Source organism: Rhamphochromis longiceps, linkage group LG1, assembly GCF_057381845.1.
Source record: "Rhamphochromis longiceps isolate RC_006_pf linkage group LG1, R_longiceps_female_GT1.1, whole genome shotgun sequence".
NCBI lineage: Eukaryota > Metazoa > Chordata > Actinopteri > Cichliformes > Cichlidae > Rhamphochromis > Rhamphochromis longiceps.
This window is the reverse complement of record NC_140557.1, coordinates 34,211,031-34,233,860: the sequence shown is the minus strand read 5'-3', so window position 1 is coordinate 34,233,860 and position 22,830 is coordinate 34,211,031. Positions and strand designations below refer to the sequence as shown.

General features: G+C 43.1%; 1 protein-coding gene across 3 annotated transcripts in view; it reads right to left on the bottom strand.

Annotated features, from left to right (window-relative positions):
• The window catches only part of lrp4 (low density lipoprotein receptor-related protein 4), a 109,761-nt gene that overhangs the window by 4,619 nt on the left and 82,312 nt on the right, over positions 1 to 22,830 (bottom strand). For 2 of the 3 annotated variants that reach the window (XM_085407672.1, XM_085407689.1), the window contains exons 7-32: positions 20,718 to 20,837; positions 20,427 to 20,552; positions 19,597 to 19,722; positions 18,815 to 18,949; positions 17,694 to 17,819; positions 16,982 to 17,212; positions 14,965 to 15,121; positions 14,163 to 14,380; positions 9,700 to 9,876; positions 8,359 to 8,484; positions 7,501 to 7,709; positions 7,104 to 7,185; positions 6,879 to 6,984; positions 6,594 to 6,795; positions 6,202 to 6,391; positions 3,762 to 3,893; positions 3,341 to 3,481; positions 3,151 to 3,237; positions 2,895 to 3,066; positions 2,628 to 2,790; positions 2,238 to 2,463; positions 1,742 to 2,045; positions 1,384 to 1,602; positions 1,029 to 1,163; positions 820 to 928; positions 317 to 509 (exon numbers count right to left, since the gene is read on the bottom strand). In XM_085407672.1, coding sequence (XP_085263798.1) covers positions 317 to 509; positions 820 to 928; positions 1,029 to 1,163; positions 1,384 to 1,602; positions 1,742 to 2,045; positions 2,238 to 2,463; positions 2,628 to 2,790; positions 2,895 to 3,066; positions 3,151 to 3,237; positions 3,341 to 3,481; positions 3,762 to 3,893; positions 6,202 to 6,391; positions 6,594 to 6,795; positions 6,879 to 6,984; positions 7,104 to 7,185; positions 7,501 to 7,709; positions 8,359 to 8,484; positions 9,700 to 9,876; positions 14,163 to 14,380; positions 14,965 to 15,121; positions 16,982 to 17,212; positions 17,694 to 17,819; positions 18,815 to 18,949; positions 19,597 to 19,722; positions 20,427 to 20,552; positions 20,718 to 20,837 — 4,212 coding nt within the window. The remainder of the gene's footprint in view (positions 1 to 316; positions 510 to 819; positions 929 to 1,028; positions 1,164 to 1,383; positions 1,603 to 1,741; positions 2,046 to 2,237; positions 2,464 to 2,627; positions 2,791 to 2,894; positions 3,067 to 3,150; positions 3,238 to 3,340; positions 3,482 to 3,761; positions 3,894 to 6,201; positions 6,392 to 6,593; positions 6,796 to 6,878; positions 6,985 to 7,103; positions 7,186 to 7,500; positions 7,710 to 8,358; positions 8,485 to 9,699; positions 9,877 to 14,162; positions 14,381 to 14,964; positions 15,122 to 16,981; positions 17,213 to 17,693; positions 17,820 to 18,814; positions 18,950 to 19,596; positions 19,723 to 20,426; positions 20,553 to 20,717; positions 20,838 to 22,830) is intronic. The other variant, XM_085407681.1, reaches the window with a different exon arrangement.

Here is a 22,830-nt window from a genome sequence, read left to right as displayed (position 1 = left end):
ATGGAATCCAACCCAATTACCAGAATCTGTGTCAAGTAAAATAATTTATCTGTTTTATCTGATTATACTAAACGGGCTGAAAGAAATCCATCAGCCTTATCAACAAGAATCAGATTTCTTGCCATGCTGGAGAAAGGGTTATCTTACTCGCACAAGCAAACCACGTGAACGTCATATTGACAGACCAATTATCTAGCACTGACAATATTTCATAAATCCACAGTAGCTTTGGCTCCTTCAGCAAAAGGTAATAAACAGAGACACCTTTGGCCTCTTCCCCGTCAGATGGAGTTGTCAGGAGAAAAAGCCTCCTTACCTGTCTGTCTGTTAGGAGATACCACTATAATGTCCATGAGGCCTTCCACGTTGGCCAGCACGGTTTCCTTGTTACGGCCAGTGTGTTTGTCCACCCGCTGGATGGACTTAGTCTGCCAGTCCGTCCAGTAGATCCAGCGGTCTTGCTGCGAGAGTCGGGAGAAAGGAGTTAGAGGGGAGGACACCGGCTTCGACTGGGGAAACGAGGGAGAAGAAGAGAGGGGGAGGAAAAATACACGGACAAGGAGAAGGGGGCGAGAGGAAGAAAGGGAAGGGGGGAAGAAGAAAAATGAGGGTCAGAGTGAAAGCGAAGTAGAAGAAATGGTCACGTCGAATGGGTTCAGTATGAGCTGAAAGATGGAGAGAATCACACGGTGAGCTCATGAGTGAAAGAGCGGGTGATTGGAGAAGGCAGCCAGGGAAGAAAAGGGTCAGCCTAGCATATGACAGCTGAGGGTGAAGAGGAGAGAGGGGGGGGGGGGGGGGGGGGGGGGCTGGAGGTACCTGTGTGAGGGCGAATGGGTGGGACACCGGGCTGATGAGGACCTGACGCAGCTTCCCATTCAGGTCAGAACTCTCGATTCTGTCCAAGTGGGCATCTACCCAGAAGATCCTGCAGGATTCATTACCAGTTATTGCAGAATTCTTACACAATAATAAACTTTAAAGTCATTTACAGGACATACAGATATCTCAGTCATGCTTCAGCTAACCTTCGTGTGTCGTAGTCTAGTGTTAGGCCGTTGGGCCAACCCAGGTCTGTATTGATCAGAACCTTCCGGTCTGAGCCGTCCAGGTGAGATCGCTCAATCTTCGCGATGTGGCCCCAGTCAGTCCAGAACAGAAACCTGCAGAGGCGAGGTGAGCCTGATAAGCTCATGTCTTTCTATGGTACAAACAATTCTGCAACTATGTGATTCTTCAGTGTACAACAATGAAAACCTCGTGCTGACAGTCAGCCTGTTTGTCTGCCTATTTCAGTGCAGTCTATTTCTGACTTTAAGAGCTACGGAGACCAAACATAACCTTTTGTTTGTCAGTGAAGCCCAGTGCACTCCTCTCTCTTACCCTTTGCTTGGAAACACTGCAATAGCTCGGGGTTCATCCAAGCTGTTGTTGACTAGGACTTTGCGGCTAGTTCCATCCAGGCGGGCCACCTCAATGGTGTTGCGCCCGGTGTCGGTCCAGTACATGTTTCTGGCAACCCAGTCCACAGCGAGTCCATCTGTAGTCTTCAGGCCCTGGCTGATCACCGTCTCCATGCCACTGCCATCCAGGTTAGCGCGCCTGAAAAACAAGTTAATGTTGGACGTTGTATGATAAGGGGCTACTTCAACTTTATTGTGCACAACCAGTGGCACAGTGGCAAACTTTATTCAAAATGTGTGCTTTACAAAATTTATATCTCAAAAATTAGCATTTGCACCTTATAACATCCAGGGTGACATCGGTGTAGTAAAGTTTCCCATCAACGCTGTCATAGTCTAACGAGATGACGTTGTGCAGCTCGAGCACCGGGACGTGTATGTCAGTGTGGTCATTGGTGTCCAGAGAGATTCTGCGCACGCTCACGCGGTTGGAGAAGAGCAGGTATGTCTCCGGAGAATCGTCACATGACCTACCATCTCCCTTGAGCAGAATCCCAGTGGGACAGGCGCAGGAAGTGCCGTTGGGACGAGGAAGGCACAGGTGTGTGCAACCTCCGTTCCTTCTCCCGCACTTATTAAAGCCTTAAAAGGACACAGGGTGACGAATTAGTGCAAAGAGACAGGAGCGCACTTAAAACAGGAAGACGCACATGCACACTTTGTATGTTGACATTGTTCAATCACCATGTGAGTTGAGAAAAATTCAAAAAGTCAGAAGTCAAGGAATCATAAAGATCTTTAATGTGACCTCCACTTCCCGTCCTCCAGACTCACCGAGTGGCTTCTCCCTGTCTACAGCCTGGATGTCCATCAGGCCTGGCAGGTTGGCTCGCACTGTGATGGTGTTGGCCCCAGAGTTCTTGTCGGCTCGCTGGATGCTTCGGCTCTGCCAGTCGGTCCAGTAGATGTGGGACCCCAGCAGGGTTAAACCATACGGGTGTTGGACTGGAGTCACAAGGGTGCGGCGGTTCTGCCCATTGAGGTCAGACGCTTCAATGCGCTGCAGAGGACCAGTACCACATGTGGGATCACCACCATGACTTCATAACGTCTGACGCTTTCATGCTCAAAGCTTTTACATCTTAGAAAACAGCATTATTAGCTTTTAAATCTTTAACTGTGACTTGGATCCACTTTATTTTATTCTTGGAAGCATTTAATCACCTCAGTGTGTGCATCAGCCCACAGTAATTGAGAGCCAGCCATATCAATGGCCAGGCCATTAGGCCAGCCCAAGTTGTTACTGATGAGCACCACACGGTCTGAGCCATCCATCGCTGAGCGCTCCAGCTTAGCATGCTCTCCCCAGTCTGTCCAGTACATATATCTGGAGGACGGGAAGATAAAGAGAACACAGAAGATGAAGTAACATAGAACAACCAGAGATTTGCTTTAATTGACTATACAAGGCCGTCAAACTATCAGGCTCACCCCATCTCGTGGTAGAGGGCGATTGCTCGAGGGCTGTCAAGATTTTGCCAGACCAAAACCTTCCTCATGGAGCCGTCCAGGTTGGCTACCTCGATGCGGTTGGTTCCTGTATCCGTCCAGTAGATCTTCCTGCCAACAGCATCCACTGCTAAACCATCAGTCGTCATCAGCCCTACAGTGAGACAGTGAGAGATGAAGTCATGACACTCTGACGAGGCGGAGTCACAAGACTTTATACATGTAAGCCATCCTTCACCTGTAGATATGATGTCTTCGTGTGATATCCCATTGATGTTGGCTCTGCTGATTTTCTTCAGCGTACTGTCAGACCAGTAGACTTTTCCTGCATGAGGTGCCACACATGCAAACACATACACACAGCTGAGGACTTTATTCCTACATCGGTTATATTTATGAAACAAAAAAAATTAAGAAGACATACAAACCTTCTTTGGGGTCAACACCAATGGCAATAGTATTTTTCATGGTGCTATTGATGGCCAAAACCACATCAGCATAGTAGGGGATGTCCAGAGAAACCATCCTGATGTCAGTCCTACGTGCAAATATCAGGAAGCTGCTCATGCCTGCACACAAAAGGATCACATATCACAGCGTCTTCCTGTCGCAACACAAAAAGCGGCTGACATACTTTTATCTTCTCGGTCCTTTAAAAATTGATTTTCCTTATCGGATTTCCCTTTGAGATGGACATGTTGTTTAAAGCATTTGTTTCAGACAGAACACATTGTAAGATCTTAACACACGCTTGTACATGTTAAACTTTTAAACTGTGAAGTGTCGTTCTTTTTTTTGTTTTGTTTTTTACTAAATGTTACTGAGATGTAAACAGAGTTTGTTTTATACCAGGTGTGCAGGTCTTTCCATCCGTCTGCAGGTTGATGCCAGTGGGGCAGGCACAGCTGGAGGCTTTGGGAGCAGGCGCCAGGAGACAGAGGTGGCTGCAGCCTCCATTATTCACCGCACACGGGTTATGCACTACAGGTGGAGAGGCAAACAGACTCGGGTCACTTCCTGTCCTACTTTCTAAGTCAGCTTGAAAGCAATGAATGGGAGATGCATGAAAGAATTTGTGTGTGTGTGTGTGTGTGTGTGTGTGGGGGGGGAGAGAGAGAGAGAGAGAGAGAGAGAGAGAGAGAGAGAGAGAGAGAGAGAGAAACCCACAACAACATTGGGGAAACAAACAGAAAAACCCTTCTAGCCACCCAACAGAGCCAAATACATCACCGAGATCAGACAGGCTTCACAGGCTCTGTTCTCTCAGCCAATGATCTGGGTTCAGTTTACCTGTAATTCCCTAGTGTCAGTAGATATATTGGATGTGAGCTCAGAGAAAAGCCAGCACACATCAGAGAGAAGAGCTTCCTTTGTGTAAGATACATATTTTTATTTGTATTTTTGCTGTGTACACACTGCAGCCTTTATACCTTTGTGCCTTTATAATGAAAAGATGATTTACACTTGAAAAACGTGATGTGGCTTTTGACATCTGACTGCACTTTGGCTGCTTTAGCTAACGCTAAAAGAACAAGGCTGGCTCACAAGTCGGCACCCTGCAGTCCCATTTGGCTTCCTACAAATTCCATCAATTAGCTAGAGCAGGGGCGTAGATTTGGCATGGACGGAAGGGACATGTCCCCACCAATATCCAGCGATTAGTAAATTGTCCCCACCAATAATTTGATCTGTTCGAGTAAAGAAAAACAAACCCGATAGAAAGAAAAAAACGATCTGTCACCGTCTCATTCACCCAGCGGTGCAGAAAGAGTTAAATTACGTACTCTACTGGAGTCCTATATCATGTGACAAATATGGCCAATGTGATTGGCTGTGCTTTTCAGGGAGCTCTGTTTAGTTTTAGCAGCGGCAAGCCTGCGCTGCGAGGACCTGCAAGGAGGAGAGGAGGATGGCTGCAAAAAGAACCTGGATATAAGAAAGTATTTTTCAAAGAAACCTGTAAGTCACTTAAATTCAAGTTCACTCATAAAATGTGTCCGTCATAATAACGTTACAGGCTATGCTAGGCTTTGAATAACGTAGAGGCAGCTCTGCCATGTTGTAGCTCGGACAGAGGTGACGAGGCGAGGTCACAGGTGACTTACTGATGATTTGGTGCTATAGATTAACTAGTATTTATCATCATAACAATTGTTAGGCTGCTGATGTTAATTGATTCATTAGTGTATATTTGACAAAGAATCTGAATTGACATGTCTCACTTTTTATATGGCACGAATCAATGTGTTATTTTATCAGGTAGCAATATGTCCTAGTGCAGTCAGAGGGGAAGAGCCAGGGCCAAAGGTGACGCACATCAAGCACATAGTAATAATTTTAGTCTGAGGATAAAACGCATGTACTTAGGATGAAAGATACTTCAGTGATCTCAGAAGATTAAAAAGATGGCTAAGGTCAACAATGACTCAAATGAGATTAAACAATGCTGCTGTATGCCATTTCCACCAGGAGAGACTAGACAGTATAGATGTAAAACAAATAGGCCAGCAGTTTATCTCAGTTAACGAGAGGAGAAGGCATGTGTTCGGCTCCTTCACATAGTGGACACTGAGTTGTTGTGTGGGTCACCAGTAGTCCATGTCTGTTGCTGTAACAGTAGTCCATGTTTAGAATAAAAAATCCCAGCTCACTGATTTGATCGGGGCAATAGTGTGGCTAAAATGTTGCATAATTTTGCTGAGAGATCTGTTACTTTGTGGTAATCTTAGACGAGTAGCTTTATGGACAAAAACCACCAGGTCATTCAGTGTTCCCTTAGTGCTAATGTGTTAGAGATGTTGGTGTACTATAACTGAAGTAATGTTGTCCTTAAAGTCATATTCTTTTATTGTCATGACTGTATTTGAAGCTATTTTTATTTTTGTATGATACCTGATTTATATGGAATGTGGAAGTAAACTAAAGCCTAAAATACTTTAGTCAGTCATTTGTTTAATAGTAATTTAACATTATATAATTCACATATAAAACTATGAATTGTAATTTTAAATGGCTTAAAAGCATGTAGAATAGCATATGTAGGCAAATATATTTCTCCCTTTTTTTTTATCAAGAAGCAAAGACAAAAAGGGAAAAAAAAAAAAAAAAAGAAACGGCAGGGTTTGGTGGTTGAATCATCCGTCCCCAGCAATGCCAAAACCAAATCTACGCCCTTGAGCTAGAGGTTTAACAGTATTCAACACTGTGGTTGTAAATATCTGTTTAAAGCTGCAAGTCCAATTCTCCTTCACACACACAAAACTCTATGCTTTAGTGGACAGACACACACCTGTCTCACGGTGTCGATGGAACATATGGATGTCCATTAGATTCTCTAGGTTTTCAGCCAGTGTGTGGCGCCCCAACCCGGTGAGCTTGTCAGCGCTTTGAATGCTCTTGGATTGCCAGTCTGTCCAGTACAGCTTGTCCTCATGTACAGTTAAGCCAAAGGGGTGAGGCAGCTGAGTCCCAATCAAAACCTGTGTGCAAAAACAACAGCAGAGGTCTGATGAGCTCTTTTAGAACATGTCTGAACAGGCATAATCACACACACACACACACACACACACACACACACACACACACACACACACACACACACACACACACACACACACACAAACAAGACTTGACACATTTTCGTACTTCAAATGTTTTCTCAGAAAAAACCTAACACCTTACCTGTCTGTCAGAACCATCAAAGTTGCCATATTCAATAGTTTTCATGCCAGCATCGGCCCAGTACAGGCGTTTGGTCTCATAGTCAATGGCGAGCCCATTGGGCCACGTCAGATTGGATGAAATGATGACAATTCGGTTGGAGGCGTCCATTCCCGCACGCTCGATCTTTGGGTTGGCCCCCCAGTCAGTCCAGTACATGAAGCTGAGGAGAAAGAAGGAACAAGTTAGAACTCCATGTGTTGTCCAGGTTCACAAGCTGTTTCTGTTTAAATGTCATCATCTTACCCTCCGATCGGATCAACTACAATGTCCCGCGGTCGGTCCAGGTTCTCCCATATCAGGACAGTCCGCATGCTCCCATTGGCATTAGAAACCTCGATACGATCAGTACCTGACACCCAAAAACACGAGCAGGTTAAATTGAGGAGCACTCCCTGCTGAGCTGGTCAATGAAGAAAATGGATATAAAATGATATTTTATGTCAGAATACATGAAATGAGACTTTTTACCAGCATCAGTCCAGTAGAGCTTGTTGGTCACCCAGTCAATTGCTAAACCTGCTGGACTTTCCAGACTGGTTTCCACCACCACCTGTTTTAAAAAGAAAAAGATCAGCTCAGATCCATGCTGACAGTTACTGTTTACTGCTTTGATGGCAATATTTTCATGTCTGTTTTATGTTATTCTGTAGTAAACCTGCAGCAGTGAGTTATGAATGTGCTGAAGGCTCCTACATTCTACAGAGGATGACCAGCTGCTGCTCTTTCACCTCAGTCCCAGTAGATGGCAGTAATGTATAAACCTAAATCTGCTGCCGTCCTCCTCTGCTCCTTTTTTAAGTATGGGCCAGATGAGAAATGACGAGACTGCAGTACTGAGTTCAGTCAACCTGCAGGTATCACTGACCTCCTGCTTGGTGCCGTTCCACAGTGCTCTGTTGATGGAGTCGGTGGTGACGTCTGTCCAGTAGATGTAGCCGTCTTTGGAGTCCCAGTCCAGCGCCACGGCATTGCGCACGTCAGCCAGAGGAATGACATCATCGGACATGTCCTCTGTGTCGAAGCTGATTCGTCGGATGTCCGTCCTTCGGGCAAAAAGCAGGAACTTGTCAAGACCTGATTAAAGACCAAAGGTCTTCTGTCAGTCTTCTAGGTTCAACAGTGGGGTCAGCATTAAACACAGTAAAACAGCTCTACCACAAAGACATGTAACCACTGATTAATATCACAAATCACACCCTCTGCATTAACATAATTAAACAGAGTCATGAGAATACTTTTTATTCAATTTCAAGCAGCATGACTTTACAGTGGGGAAAAAAATGAAAACGCTGCATTTTAGCTCAAATTTTCTTCAGCTGCTCAACCATAACATGCACTTGAACTCACTTTAAATGTTCCCTAAATGAGATCTCACTTTACATGCAGTAGGTGTCTTATAATTGTCTGCACAGGCATTTTTCATCTGAAATTTTGATTCCTCTGACAGCCTACACCTTAATCGTGGGGCTGATCAGATTAACCATGTGTTACAGGATTATTTTCTCTTCATTAGTGTGAACACACGGTTCATTAGTCAAAACAGAAGACAGAGCTTTTTTTTGTTGTTTTTAATTTAAGATTCCAAATTATTGGCTATTAAAAATGACTTTAGTATGAATAGATGCCGCTAAAAACTACTATAATATTAATATAATATTAATTATAATAATATAATATTAGCAGTATTTCTGTACTTTCCACAACAAACAGTGGAGGAACTCACCAGTGGCACAGCTGTAACTGTCCACCTTCTTGAAGCCGGTGGGACAAGCACAGGTGTACGTCTTGTTGCTGGGGAGACACAGGTGGCTGCAGCCTCCATTGTTGGTGCCACAGCGGTTCCTGCCACCTAGAGAAGAGACAGGCAGACACAACTCAGTATATCACATGTAAAGTGGTTCAAAAAATAAAAACCCCTCAAATCCACTTTCTCCTCAAACCCAGGGCAACAAAACAAATAGTCACACTTCCAAAAATGTCTGCCTCCTCTTTCATTAAAAGGTCACAGCGTGTGGGCTCTGTTCACTTAGGTTCTGAGTCGGCTTTTCTTTTGTTCTGATCAGACATGAACTCACATGACTTGACTAAATCTTGTCTAAAAGTGCCTGACCTCCCCCTGCCAGCACGGAGGCAGCTCACAGTTCATGTTAGTGTCGGGGCTGCTGCAGTATTTTATCAGCACGTTAACAAAAACTTTCTCTTGGCTGGACGTCAAGTTCAACACGGTTTGTTAGCAAAGTCTTTGCTATCATGCTGATGAAAAACACACATCAACTGGCCGGTTCACGGCAGGGTCTTGACACTGGTGCAACAAATCATTCTATGGTGGGGTTCGCCACTGTGTGAGGCAAATTTTTCATTTCTGCCTGCAATGATATCCTCAGATAAGTCTCCCATTTCTGCCTTCAACTAGCTCATCTTCCTTCCTCTAATGCTGATATTGTGTTTGATGTTTTGTTGCTCACCATTTAGCACATCATCTACTGCTACAAGCTGCAAACTTGGATACTTTAAAAAGAGAGTCATTGCTCCCAGCCAGTCACTGGCAGATCTGAAATAATGGGAAGTAAACATATCCAAATATAATGAGATTAGACTAGACTCCTTCCTTTTGCTTTTAACTCAAGCTGAAGCTATGTACAAAAGAGCTAGCACAGCTTCCTGTTGCTGCTGTGTGTTACTGTCCGATCCATGAACCCAAAACTGCAGTAACAGTCTCAACTGAGAAAAACCTACACAGGTAAAATGCAACATAATCAATACAAGATCAATGCAATGTTTTCTGCTGTTTCACTGTGATGCTATTGGTTGTTCTGATTCAAGCTGCTGCTTTGTGACCTTGCAGAAAGTTGCAAACAGCTGTCAGCTGAAAAACTAATAATTCAGAGAGAAAAATGTGAAAAATAGTCTATTTAGTTTGTGTATCTGCAACCCATCCCTAGATAAGGCCTTTATTTAACCAGACAAAAACCTTATTGAGAACAAAAATATCATTTTCAAGTTTTGTACATATGTAACAAACATCAGTCTGAGTATCCAGCTGTTGACCCAGCCCGATACTGACCTGCAGGCTGCCTCTGTGGGTGCAGTGTGTGGATGTCCATGGGAAAGTGCAGCTTGTTGCGGATTATCTCTTGGTTCTTTCCTGTGAATTTGTTAGCGCTGTTGATGCTTTTGGTGTGCCAGTCAGTCCAGTAGAGGCTGTCCTCAAACACTGTGATGGCAAATGGGTGGGGAAGGCCTAAAGAGAGACAAGAACAGAGTTTAGCAAGGCGACAGTCCACAATGACATTTATGCAAACAAAAAAAAGGAGAGAAAAAAGAACCCCCCCAAACACAGAAGCTGAGTTTGTCACATTTATAATAAGCAAAGTAATGATTCAATGAAGTTTCAGTCCTAACACAAAGAATGGAAAGCGCACATGCTACATTTGTCCTGTTCCACTAACTCTCCAAACATCAGAGCTGTGGGCTTGGCTGATGTCATATCATCCCCATTTTAGAACTGCTTTCAATTACACTGCCTCAAACCACTCTGTAGTTGGTTAAGTTGTGGCAAGAGTGTCCAAAACCAGAGGCGCTTCGTAGGTTTTCCATACATAATGTGACTTTTCCATCCGGAAACTGAATGTAAGAGAACACGCTTAAACCGGATCAGACTGATGCAGACTAGTTTTGCTCATGTGTCCACAATAAAACTTTACTCACAGATTTTAAAGTGAAAATTGAACCAGGACAGGATATGTGTGAGATTTCTGAAGGAGAGATCGATGCCTGCTCGATGTCTAAATGCTCTTTAACATCTTTAACATTGTTTTTGTATTAACAGAAGTACTCTGGCAATAAGACAAAAAGCTTGCCTTTTTTTCTAACTAACCACTCAGATTCACTGCTTAAATGGAAGATTTTCCTTGAACATCTGCGGCTGAATATTTAAAAATCAAAGTTCAAGCATAGCTGTTTGACGAGGCTTCATCTCTTTGTTTGAGAAAAGCCTCTTCAAAGTTCGTCAAAGCAGAGAAAAGAACAAAGAGAAAATGCAAATGGGATAATCAGTCGTGTCATTTGTTGTTCCAGTCCTCCTTGATATTAATGTTTACACGTGAAAGCTAACTGCTTTTATTAAGGTTGGAAAAATTTGCTCCAAGGCTTTAATTCTGTGGCTATTTCTGTTCCTTACACGAATAGTTGATTTGTGGGGAACCTGTGCAGATATGTCTCCTGTGGGAACATCACACTAGGGTGACTCCTCCACACTTGTCCAAATCAATGTTCTTTTTCTTTCACCAGCCTTAATCTTCCTCCAGCACAGAAGCCGCAAAGCCCAGTCGGATGGGCACGCCGAACGGATGGAAAAAGTGCTTTCTGCTGCCACACAGAGCTGCAGTGGTGTGGCGAGTGTGCTGGCGCACAGCTTTTAAAAACAGCGTTGCTAGTTTAATGACAGTGTTGTACGGCACAGCAGAAATGTTAAGTGGTAAACGTCAAAAACTGGAGCGAGATCACAGCGATAATAAGCCACAAGGATCAGAGTATCTGGGTGCGTTTTGTGTGACTGTTCGATGAGGTTTATTCAAGAAAACTGAACAAAAGAAATGAAATAAAATAAAACAGCACCTCTACATTTGCCCTCGTCTCTTCTTTTCAAACAGGTCCAGGTGTGTGTGTGTGAAATGATAGTGGCTCAACGTGTGTTTTCTGATCTTATCTCAACATGAGGGAGACAATAGTACACCCAGTTCCCTCCTCTTAGTCACCAACATCTCAATGATTGTTTTGATATGATCAGCTCATTCCTTGTCATCTCTGCTCCTGCTCCTTTTTTGTTCTCCCCAGGACAGCTGCAGGAGCAGCTGCAGGAGGACAGGGCATCAAACATCCCACCAAGCCTTCACAGCTATGTCCTCTTTAACACACGTGGCACCTCATATTCCTCTCACAGCTTGCCTGAATATGTCTCACTTCCTGTTATAGGTCACCAGCAACACAGCAAGGCCTCCGGCTGGACAGAACGCTGGTCCATAGTGTGATGGGAAGTTTCAGGGTTAGGTTTTTCCAAACAAACAAAAAAAGCTATAGTGATATTAGGAATACCACTTTAATGCATTTTATCTGTAAAGCTGAACCATATTATAGCAGAATCTGGTTTGTCTTGCTGAAACAAGTAGGGCCATTGGTTAAAAAGACATCACTTGGACAGCAACATATATTGCCATGTGCACTAATGCATATCAACACAGATGGATTACACAACAGTAGGAAATACATTTCCTTACAGTAGATGTCTTACTGAAAGTGCTGCAACTAAATTTAATGATACAATTCTTCCACTGTTATCGTCTTCAATACCATGTGTCAACACTGTAGAGCAGCTACCTGAAGGCCGATTATCTTGTTGTGTTATATCACAACTGTGTATGACTGTGGATACTGTGCCTCCACTGAAAAGAAAGCTTCATATCAGAAGTGCTCGACTTCCCGAGCCTGGTTCTGCCCGAGTTTTCTTCTTGACCGTTCCTTCCCATTGTCCCTAAGTGCTTGCTCATAGGTAACTGTTGGGGTTTTCTCTGCATTACTGTTGGGTCTTTACCTTACAATTTAAAGCACCCTGAAGTTACTGTAGTTGTGATATAGCGCTATAGATATTAAATTTAATTCATACCTGTGAACTAAAGTGCTGTCCACAGGGGCCATTATTTCATAGTTTAATTTAAGTCTACCTACATATACCCTATTGGGTATATTAAATGTCCAGTCTTCTGCCATACAGCATTGTGCATTTGTCGAGTCCAGACAAAAAATATAAACACTCCCCCACCAGCACACAAGTATGCAATACCCTATCTCTTCCTGTTCCCTACCTCGTGGTGTACAGGTGTGCAGACAGGATAGTGGTGATTACCGTGACAACCGCCTATGCTCCAATTCCAGTTACAGAGGAGCTGGCAGAAATCCAGATAGTGTACACACACACACACACACACACACACACACACACACACACACACACACACACACACACACACACACACACACACACACACACACACACACAGAACTATAGGTTCAGAGAGATAAATGCTTGTTAACATTCCTTGACGTAGTGGCTCAGAATGTAACCATGCACACACTCAAAGACACACACAAATGTCCTATTTTGTCCTGTGTGTTGTCTGAGCAAACAGAGGCTGTGGAGGAAGGACAGGGCCAATTACAGCCTTTTATCCTGAGAGCACACATCATTAAGGAGAGCTCAAAGGGCTGATGGTGTGCACATACACACATATACACACACACTCATCAAACAGTCCCCCTGCCACTCTCTCTCTCTCTTTTCAAACTCTTAAACCCTCTTCATCATCACTGATTCCACACTTTTTAGTTCATCAGCGGAAAAAAAATCCCCAAATTGAAAGTGACTGTCAGCTGAGACCTGCACTCATCCTGATTCAACTTGTGTTGTGTAATCGCTGCAAATTGCCTAACCTTTATATTAAAAAAACCCAGCAAATTTTGAATCTCATGTCCTATAAAACTGTGACTGTCCAAATGCTTGCGGACTTTAGAGTCCCACCCATAAATCTAATAAGCTGGTGTGTGTGTGTGCATGTGTGTGTGCGTGTGGGAGTGAGTGAGTGAGTGAGTGAGTGAGTGAGAGAGAGAGAGAGAGAGAGAGAGAGAGAGAGAGAGAGAACCCATTTGGCTTTACGTCGTCATTTATAGATTGTGTGTGTGTGTGTGTGTGTGTGTGTGTGTGTGTGTGTGTGTGTGTGTGTGTGTGTGTGTCTACACTTCAGCGGTAACCACATGTGCTCTTTAATGGAAATATGTTTTTGATTAACGCCACATGGCATAATGGAGTAATGAGGCATCAGCGTGCTACATCCGACATCCATCCCTTTGTTTACCGCATGTGTGTTTCTTAGCGTGAGTGTGATAATTAATGAAAATTGAGAATGAGAGCCTGAATTCCAGCCAGACCTCTGTGCACCACATACAGCATCTCTTCTGTTTCTCCAGCCTCTCTCAGAGCTTTTAATAAAAAAGAAGAAAAAAGAATCCTTCAGCAGCTTGTGAGGTCATATGAATTATGAGCAGTATGTGAGTCATTCCAGTTTGAAGAACTCCTTTAAAGACTTGTGCATTATCGATCCTATTCACTCTGGTGGCAAAAATGAAAACTTTTTGAATCTGCTCAAGCTTGAATCTACTGTTGAGCTTCTGGTCCAAACATAATTTGTGTGTTTTTCACTTCACATGTACTTACACTTGGCAGTTATGTTGTCTTAACTGCTGAAATTAGTCACTCGAAAGTGCTTAAATGTAAAACGTTGCCATCCTTAAACCTGGTCACTTACAGAGGAAGAAGAACCAGCCACAGCAGGAATAAACAGGTAAGGAGCTGAAAGCAAGGCTGCTCAAGAGGCCCATCATTTTTGGGTAAAGCTTTTGACTTTGCAGCCCCACTCTTTAGGCAACTAAGCTAGCTCCAGCAAACGTGTGTAACAGTCAAGACTAGGAGTGTACCTTGGCTGATGACGGCCTTGCGGTTGCGTCCGTCCAGGTCAGCTCTCTCAATGACATGGTGCTTGGCATCCACCCAGTACATGCGGCGGCCAGCGTAGTCTATGGTGAGGCCGTTGGGCCAGAACAGGTGTGTGTCTGCTATGACACAGCGGTTTGAGCCGTCCATGTTGGAGTACTCGATGCGAGGTGTGTTACCCCAGTCGGTCCAGTAGATCTTACTGAAAAGAAAAATGGGGCAATCACGCTCAGTTTGTTTGTTCACAGCGGCAGACTAGATGGGTGTAAATTAGCTGATAGTCATGGTGTCCATTAAAGACAAGAGGCAAGCAGACGGCTGTCAGGATTCTAGACACAACAGATGCCTGATTTAACAAGAAAAGTCTCCTCTGTCCTCATCATTCATGTCCTCCCCATCAGCATTCATCTGTTCTGTCCGGGCTCAGAGGGAGGATACACTCTTTTTTAAAATATAATTTTCAATTATCCCATGCAAATGAGCAACCTAATAAGCTGAATGAGTTTTCTAGCTTTATATTTCTCTGGGGGTTCATCCAAAACTCTCTCTTGCCACTGCAGCTCATGAAAGCTAGGAAGAAAACACACTTAGCTGCTGCCCCTTTCATGAAAGACTTGTTCCACACAGATGCTTGCCTGTGGGTATGGCTGTGCCGCCAAACGTTAATCCCTGCTCTGCTGCTACACTACAACTGGGACACATCCAGAGGGGATATGTATATATGAGTGTGTGTACATCTGTGGTGAATTATAGACTGCATGTGCGTGCCTGTGTTTGGACTCGTACCCCTCTATGGGGTGCAGTGCAATGGCTCTGGGCTTCTCCATGTTCTGCCAGATCAGTACTTTGCGGTGTGTCCCATCCAGGTTTGCCACCTCAATACGGGACGTCCCAGAGTCTGTCCAGTATAACTTGTCATGGATCCAGTCTATGGCCAGTCCACCTTTAAAAGGAGAGAAGAACATTCTGAGTTTGGTTTAAGTATGAACCAATATTTTGTTACTAATGTTACAAGTAGACACAAGCAATGCATACTCTTTAGCTTTTTCAATTTGCTTTGTCTGATAATTATTTGTGTAGCTGTTAGTTCTTATTTTTGAAAGTGTTCTGCTGGTAGAACATCTATCATCTTGCTAATAGTTAATCTAATAAACCTTCATCACCTATTATAATGTCTCTTTTTATAAATCTCAAAAAAAAAAAATCCAGTGAACAAAGTCAAAGTTGTGGATTTACTGGGATCAAGGTGCAGAACTATTTCTTGATGAGTGGGTTGAAGGACCTCTGTTGGACTGAAGCCAAATGGTGTGAAAAATAATAATAACAATAATAATAATGGATTGCATTTATATAGCGCTTTTTGAGACCCTCAAAGCGCTTTACAATTCCACTATTCATTCACTCTCACATTCACACACTGGTGGAGGCAGCTACAGTTGTAGCCACAGCTGCCCTGGGGCAGACAGACAGAAGTGAGGCTGCCATATCGCGCCATCGGCCCCTCTGGCCATCACCAGCAGGCGGTAGTTGAAGGGTCTTGCCCAAGGACATAACGACCGAGACTGTCCGAGCCGGGACTCGAACCGGCAAACTTCCAATTACAAGACAAACTGCCAACTCTTGAGCCAATTTGCATATCATACCAGTCGCGGCAGATGGACGGCCGGAGGTTTCTTCCTGTTAAAAGGGATTTTTTCCTTCCCAATGTTACCAAAGTGCTTACTCATAGGGGGTCATATGATTGTTGTTTTTTTCTCTTTATGTATTACTACCTTACACCTTGAGCACCTTGAGGCAAGTGTTGCTGTGATTTGGCGCAGTATAAATAAAACTGAATTTAATTGAATTGCTGTGTAAATAAACTGAATTCATAACAATTAAAAACTAATATAGATGGGGACTTTTTAAGCCAATTAAACAAAACTATTAGGCAAATTACTCCTTTCCATGTTTTTTTTTTTTCTTTCTCTAAAACCGACTCATACAACCTGTTCAGACATCATCTGCCTCTCAGGTTCAAACGCTTTAGCTAGCAAGACATTGTGGTGTCACTAGTGCAGCTTTAAAACCAGCTAAATCAATGTCATGATGTAGCAAAAAAATCAAAACAAAATCAAGAAAGGATGTAGCAGCAGATTTGCCTTTGTAGCCTGACTGTAATCACAGCTAACCTCTGGTACAGCGAGAATCACGATACTACTGTATCAGTAGAAAGAATAAATCATGATTATGAAATAAAAACTGCATAACTGATACTACTAGGACAAGTTAAATACATAAGATACAGTGTGTTAGCTGGTGAGTTGTAAGCCTGTCAGGCTAGCCTTTTCTCTGTTTTAAGCGATTATGGTAGGCTAAGCTAAATCTAATATGACTCTAGCTACATGCACAACACGTGTGCTAGATGATGATCCTTTTAACTTTAAAGAAAGCAAATAATGTTTTTTTAGAAAATTTAGTGGTGAAAGAGATTAAATATGACAGAATAAGACAAAATGTAACGAACACAAATATGTATACAAAAAACACAGATTGAAATAGAAAAGGAGGGTCAGGGTTAGAAATAAAGGAACCAGAGAGAAACTATAAATTAAAAAGACAAGAAGAAAGCACCAAAGACTTTCAAGTTTCACCAGTATTGATGTTATGTTGCTTAACTCATTTATGAATAAGGTGATGAATGAAGTAGAGTGGGGCAGAGTATAGTTGGACAGAAAGCAGCAGAGTCCAATAAATTGGAAACATGATAAATGAGTCTGTTGTCCTACATCTGAACCTGCATCCCATTAGCTGTTGTACCCACCTGGGCTCTCCAGACCGGTGGAGACGACCTCCTCCACATTGGAGCCGTTGAGGTTAGCTTTCATGATGCGGTCCAGAGTCACATCTGACCAGAAGACTAGTTCAAGACTATGATGGAAGTCCAGAGCGATGGCGTTTTCCAGGTTGTTGAGCAGCAAGGTGTACTCGGAGCGATGTGGCAAAACCTGACGGATATCGATGCGGTTGGCAAACAGCAGCACTGGCTCGGGACCTAAAGGGAGGAAGAAAGAGGGACGTGAATGGAGTTGACGTGTGTTAAAGTGAAAAGGAGAAGCAAAGGTTAGCAGGTTAAAATTGGCAAGTAACTACACACAAGAGAGATAAAGAAAATTCAGTTAGGACAAAAGGTCACTTTAAATGAGACAAAGCATTAATCTGACTGGATATAAAGGTCTGGGTTGCAGCAGCTGTGTGACAGACATGTCTGACCTGCATTTAACTCTGGACCGCAGCAGATTGATGTGCTGCTGCACCAGGTCTGCCCTCTACCTATGCAGCATATCTAAATTGAGTCCAGACCCTCCGAATGAGGTGACCTCAATGCAAGTCCAAGACCCGGCAACAGAGCAGCGGATATAGTTACTGCTGAAACACGTACAAACACTATGCAACTGTACTTTTATTAGAAGTCAAACCACGACAGCTCTCTGCGGTCACATGTCAGGGATGAAACACAGTCCAGTCATTCGTACCCAGAGCTTTGCAGCTGCGCTTGTCAGGTCGGAGCTCGTAGCCCTGAACACACCAGCACTGGAAGCCCCCCTCTGTGTTGGTACAGCCCTGACTGCAGTAGCCTTCTTCAGCACACTCATCCACATCTGGAACAGACCACAGAGACAGAAGAAGGGAGGGGAGGGACATATAGATGTTGGTGTCTTATCTCCCACAGTATTAACAATGTCACACATTGTGCAGAAAGGGAAAATTCATTGATGCTTTTGGAGCATATGTACATCATTTTAGTTTTCAAGCCTTTATCTAAATCAGTTTCACAACATGCATGCACACTAACTGTTGGAAGCTGGAAAAAATACATCGAGTAGATTTGAATGTATCTTCATGATTTGGAAGTTCTGGCAAATAAAATGTTTAGCTAGTGGCAGAAATCCAAGATTAGAAGAAGACCAAACAGTCATCAATAACTTTCCAGCCCAAAGAGAAAATTCTTGTGAAATTCCAGCGAAATTTCTTCATACTTTTGGAAAACAACCCTGCTAACAAATTGCAAAACTGACTGACTGGACTAATGAACTTCAATCCCTGGCCGTATTTAGGAAGTTAAAGGCAGGACAAGTAGAGCAAAGTTGTAGTTTTTATAGGTTTGCTTAATTCACTCAGTCAGGATCTGTATTCTACTTTCAGTTTTGGGTTGGTTGCTTATTTGTTGATTTGTTTTCCCCAGACACCTCTAATTCAGTTGATAGCTTGGAGTCTCTCTGTACAATTTAATCATCTATGCTTGGCAAAAGAAAAGGCTTAGCTTAACCAAATTATATGACTGGTTTAGTTCCTAATGTGTAAATTATATTACCAATTTCCAAAAGACCATCTTCAGGCTATAAAAGAAGTGCACGTTGAATGAGTGGAGTGAGGGAGTAGAGTTGTAGCAAACTGAGAACAATTCTTAAAGCACTGTCACATGTAGGAAGTCAGTGAAGCTATCAGATGTTTAACACAAAGTAGCAACTGGCCAATTGTCAAACTCTGCAGAGGTCATGAATATTAACACTTGCTACAACCTGCTCACTCACTTTCACTCTGCTGTCTCTCTCTCCAACACACACACACGCGCAAGCAAGCAAGCCAGTGTTACCCTGGCAGGTTTTGCCGTCGTCCATCAGTCGGTATCCAGTGTGACAGGTGCACTGGACCAGTCCTCTCACCATCTGACACTTCTGGGAGCAGCCTCCGTTATTCTGGTTACAGTTGCCCTCGTTGGAGCGTGGCCCTGCGCACAACACAGAAACATTACAGGAACATAAACACAGCATCCTAGCTCAGTATAAATACAGCCGCACACTATAAAAAGTGTCTGACTCATCTACTGTTGGGCCTTAAAATATTTTAGACACACAAGCAGCTAGGCCCGTGGATGGCGATGGCAATCAGGCTGGCCCAGGTCAACATATACAGTATAAACTGCTGTTAAAATTTATGTGAGCATTTATTATACACCCTCAGCTGTTCCAATGGTTTCTGTTGACAGCGTCATCTCACCGAGTCAGCATTAGGACTACATTTTACCTTGATGAAATCGGTATTTGTATTTATAATGGCAGACCAATAAATGTAAAAAGTAAAGAGAAGACACAGAAACATCCTTCAAACATGTTACCAGTGTTCCATAATTTATTGTAACAATAAAATAAGATCATTTCTACAATTTAATATTATCTTAGTAAGGACTCATATATAACTTCACATAACAAATGTTAGGTAAATCTGTTTATCATTCTTGTGTCTAAAGAAAAAAAAGTATCGACTGATGCACTGGATACCAAATGTCGTCATTGCTATCTGCCTTTAAACTCTTTAAACTATTATGTAATCGTCATATTGGTGTCCAGATGCCGATGTCACCATTCTTACACTTACGGCAGTCATGGTGTGGGTGTTCATCAGTCCCGTCACCACAATCATTGACCTCATTGCAAACCTTCCGCAGGCCAATACAACGGCCATTCCCACACTGGAACTGATCAGGGGCACATGGAGGACTGTCTGTGAGGAGATACAACACAGATCTGATAAGTGAAACACTTTTCTACGCCATATTTATCCAAGTAGTTCTCCCTTAAATATCTAAATAGTATGTGCTATGGTTGTGACAGTCAGTTGCCTGCCATGTCTTTAATTCCCTGTTGTGGTTTAAGTCCCATGTATGTACGTATTTAATGTTGTGTGTGCGTGTGTACCCTATGTAACATGCAAGCATGAACAACAGGTGACTGTGCATGGACTATGATGCACATAAGCAGGTTTAAAAATGACACAATGGATTTGAATAGATCATTAAATATGAATAAAATGGTGTGATGAGCAATAAAAGAAACATTTCAGGTATTCACAGGTTTCCTGCAAAGCTGAACTTCTTTATCGCCATGCTTCCTTTTATTGGTGGATAGTATCCAAAAACAGAATAAAAAGTTTCCATCTAGCTTTTTCCCCCTCGCTGCCTGTTCACTGTTATTTTAATCACAATACACAGGCCTGTCTCTGCGGTTCGTCTTTCCACAGCACAGTGAAGGAACAGACCAAAAAAGAAAAAAAAAAAAACTGAACTTTTTTCCTTTTTTTAAAATGCAACTGTGTTTCCCAACAGAGAAGTTTCTCAGCAGAGGGCTGTTCAGAGCTGTTGTCATGGTTACTGTTGAAGCTTGTACTATTTTTAGCGGCTGAAAACAAGATAACAACCAGAGCCTTACCAGTTTTCTCACAGCCCTCTTCATCGCTGCGATCCGAGCAGTCGTCCTCGCCATCGCATCTCCATGACAACCGGACACAGCGTCCAGTTGCACAGCGGAACTGATCGGCCGTGCACATGGACGTGGCTGCAGGAGACGCACATAAACATACATATTACTCTTATAGTTTTAGATCAGTCATTAGGACTTCAGTCATTATGGGTGAATGCTTTTTTGAAATAATGACGGAAAAAGAAGAAATGATTAATTTTTAACTGATTTGTTCATTAATTCTGGACACCGGCTACTCACTGCAGTTCTTCTCATCTGAACGGTCGTCACAGTCGTGCTCGCCATCGCACCTCCATGCAGCATTGATGCACATCCCGCTGCTGCACATGAATTCCACTGATCTGCATGGCTGATGTGAAGCTAAATAAACACACATATATATAACTGATTTAGCCTGGAGTTATATATAAATCTAAAAAATATATAAAAATATACACAAACTGTGCAGGTTACAGGTCCACTTCCTTGCTATAGCAAGCATGAAAAGGAGGCTCGTTTTTAATGGTATGACAGTCTTTGAACATCCCTGTATTATAACCACTGGTAAGTCCAGCTGTTTAATTTCTTATTAAATAATCACCTTTTTGAGTCATGCCTTTTGTGTGAGACTTGCATGTTTTAATTTGATGAGGGCCAAGAAACATGTAAGATGCTGTCTCAACATGTGGGATAAAGTTCTAAAAATCCTGCATAGTGACGACACAAAGTGAGACTAGCGACAGCGGATAGGTCACCTTAGCTGTCAGCGGAGTTCTTTTTTTGCGTATTTGTACTTTACTTGCACGCCACAAATGCTCAGTAGCGCCTCAAGGTGGTGCTTTTCTTCATTCCTGCTGTATTCAGCTACAGTCATACAAAGACACTGATGGAAATTTGTTCTGCCACAAATGCAGTGCCACGCAGAACTGACATGGTACAAATGCTGTCAAGTACTGCATAACAAAGCACTAGTTCACTGTCAGAGCACCTTCTCTGGCTAAAGTAGCCCTCTTATTGTTTCTCCATACTTCCGAGAGGTCGTTCTGCAACCACAACTCTGCAAATATATCAGCAATCACAGGTTCATCGACAGATAATGACACATACTAACAAGCATTGTGGTGTGTTCAGGTTGACCAAATTTCGATCCCATTACCTTTTAGTCTATTCAGATCAGGTCTCTTTTGGTACCCTTTTGTTTATTTTGGAAAAGTAAGTCATCTACAAGTTTGCACCATGTCTGATCCCACTTATGCACCTTTGAAGAGTGAAAGTTTTGTCACAAGATCACAGAATAAACATTTTTACTCTATCTTCTCTGAGCGCATTCCACATACCTAAACATATATTACTTTTCCCACATATAGTAATTAGATCTGCTTACTTAAGCTGCTGCATGATCATCTCTAAGCGGAGATCATAAATGTCCCACCTTTAAATCACCCACCATCATCGCTACATGTGATCAGATCAAAGTGAAGCTCAAACTGGCAGCAGATGACGACGGAGGTGGATGAGAAGATTAAAGCTGAATCAGACATAAGCATCTTAAACCCTTCATCCGTGTGTGAGCGTGTGTGTATTTCTTCGACGCGTTTCCTCATGACAGGACGAGTCGGCTCCCATCGAAGCTACAGCAGGCATGTGAGTCAAGACAGTTTCTAGCAACGCTGTGCAGGCCTGTCAGCTGGGCAAGAAACGATCAAAACAGCAGGTGGCTTTCCCACAAGAGAGAAGCTGAGAGAGAGAGACTTATTGGCCAAGGGAATTAGCGTGGGACACCAACTAGCACACCGACACCCGCGCACACACCCAAATGATTCATCCCCCCTTTTCTTGTCTATCTCTTATTCTCTCCCTCGCGCACACATGCACACAAAAACAGCAACTGAGCTCTTTCATCTGCTCAGCCACGCAGCCCAAAGCGGCATCAGTGGTAACGAGGCTTGCAAGTGTGATCTCTTTTGGGTGTGTGTGTGTGTATTCACATAAGGGGGAGAGAGGGAGTGAGAGAGAGTGTCGACTTCTCTAACAAAGCGCCCTTCATGTGTCTGGAGAGTCCGTGCCAAGGAATGCTGTCTGAGGATGGGCTGTCTTATGCCTCTCAGAAATGCCTTCTCTGTCTAAGTGTGTGTGTGTGTGTGTGTTTGTGTACAAACTACAGCATAAAACAGAATTTACTAGGACTTAAATTACTAAAAAGAAAAAAAGAACGCTCTCGCCCTGAACCATTCTGAGTCAGAAATAAATAAATAAAACAGGAAGAATAACAGGCAGTGTGAGAGTGAAGGACAGCCACAGGGGACACGCAATCATCAGCGAGGACCTGAAACAAACCTTGAACAACACTTTGTTCATTTAGATCTGTTATGTG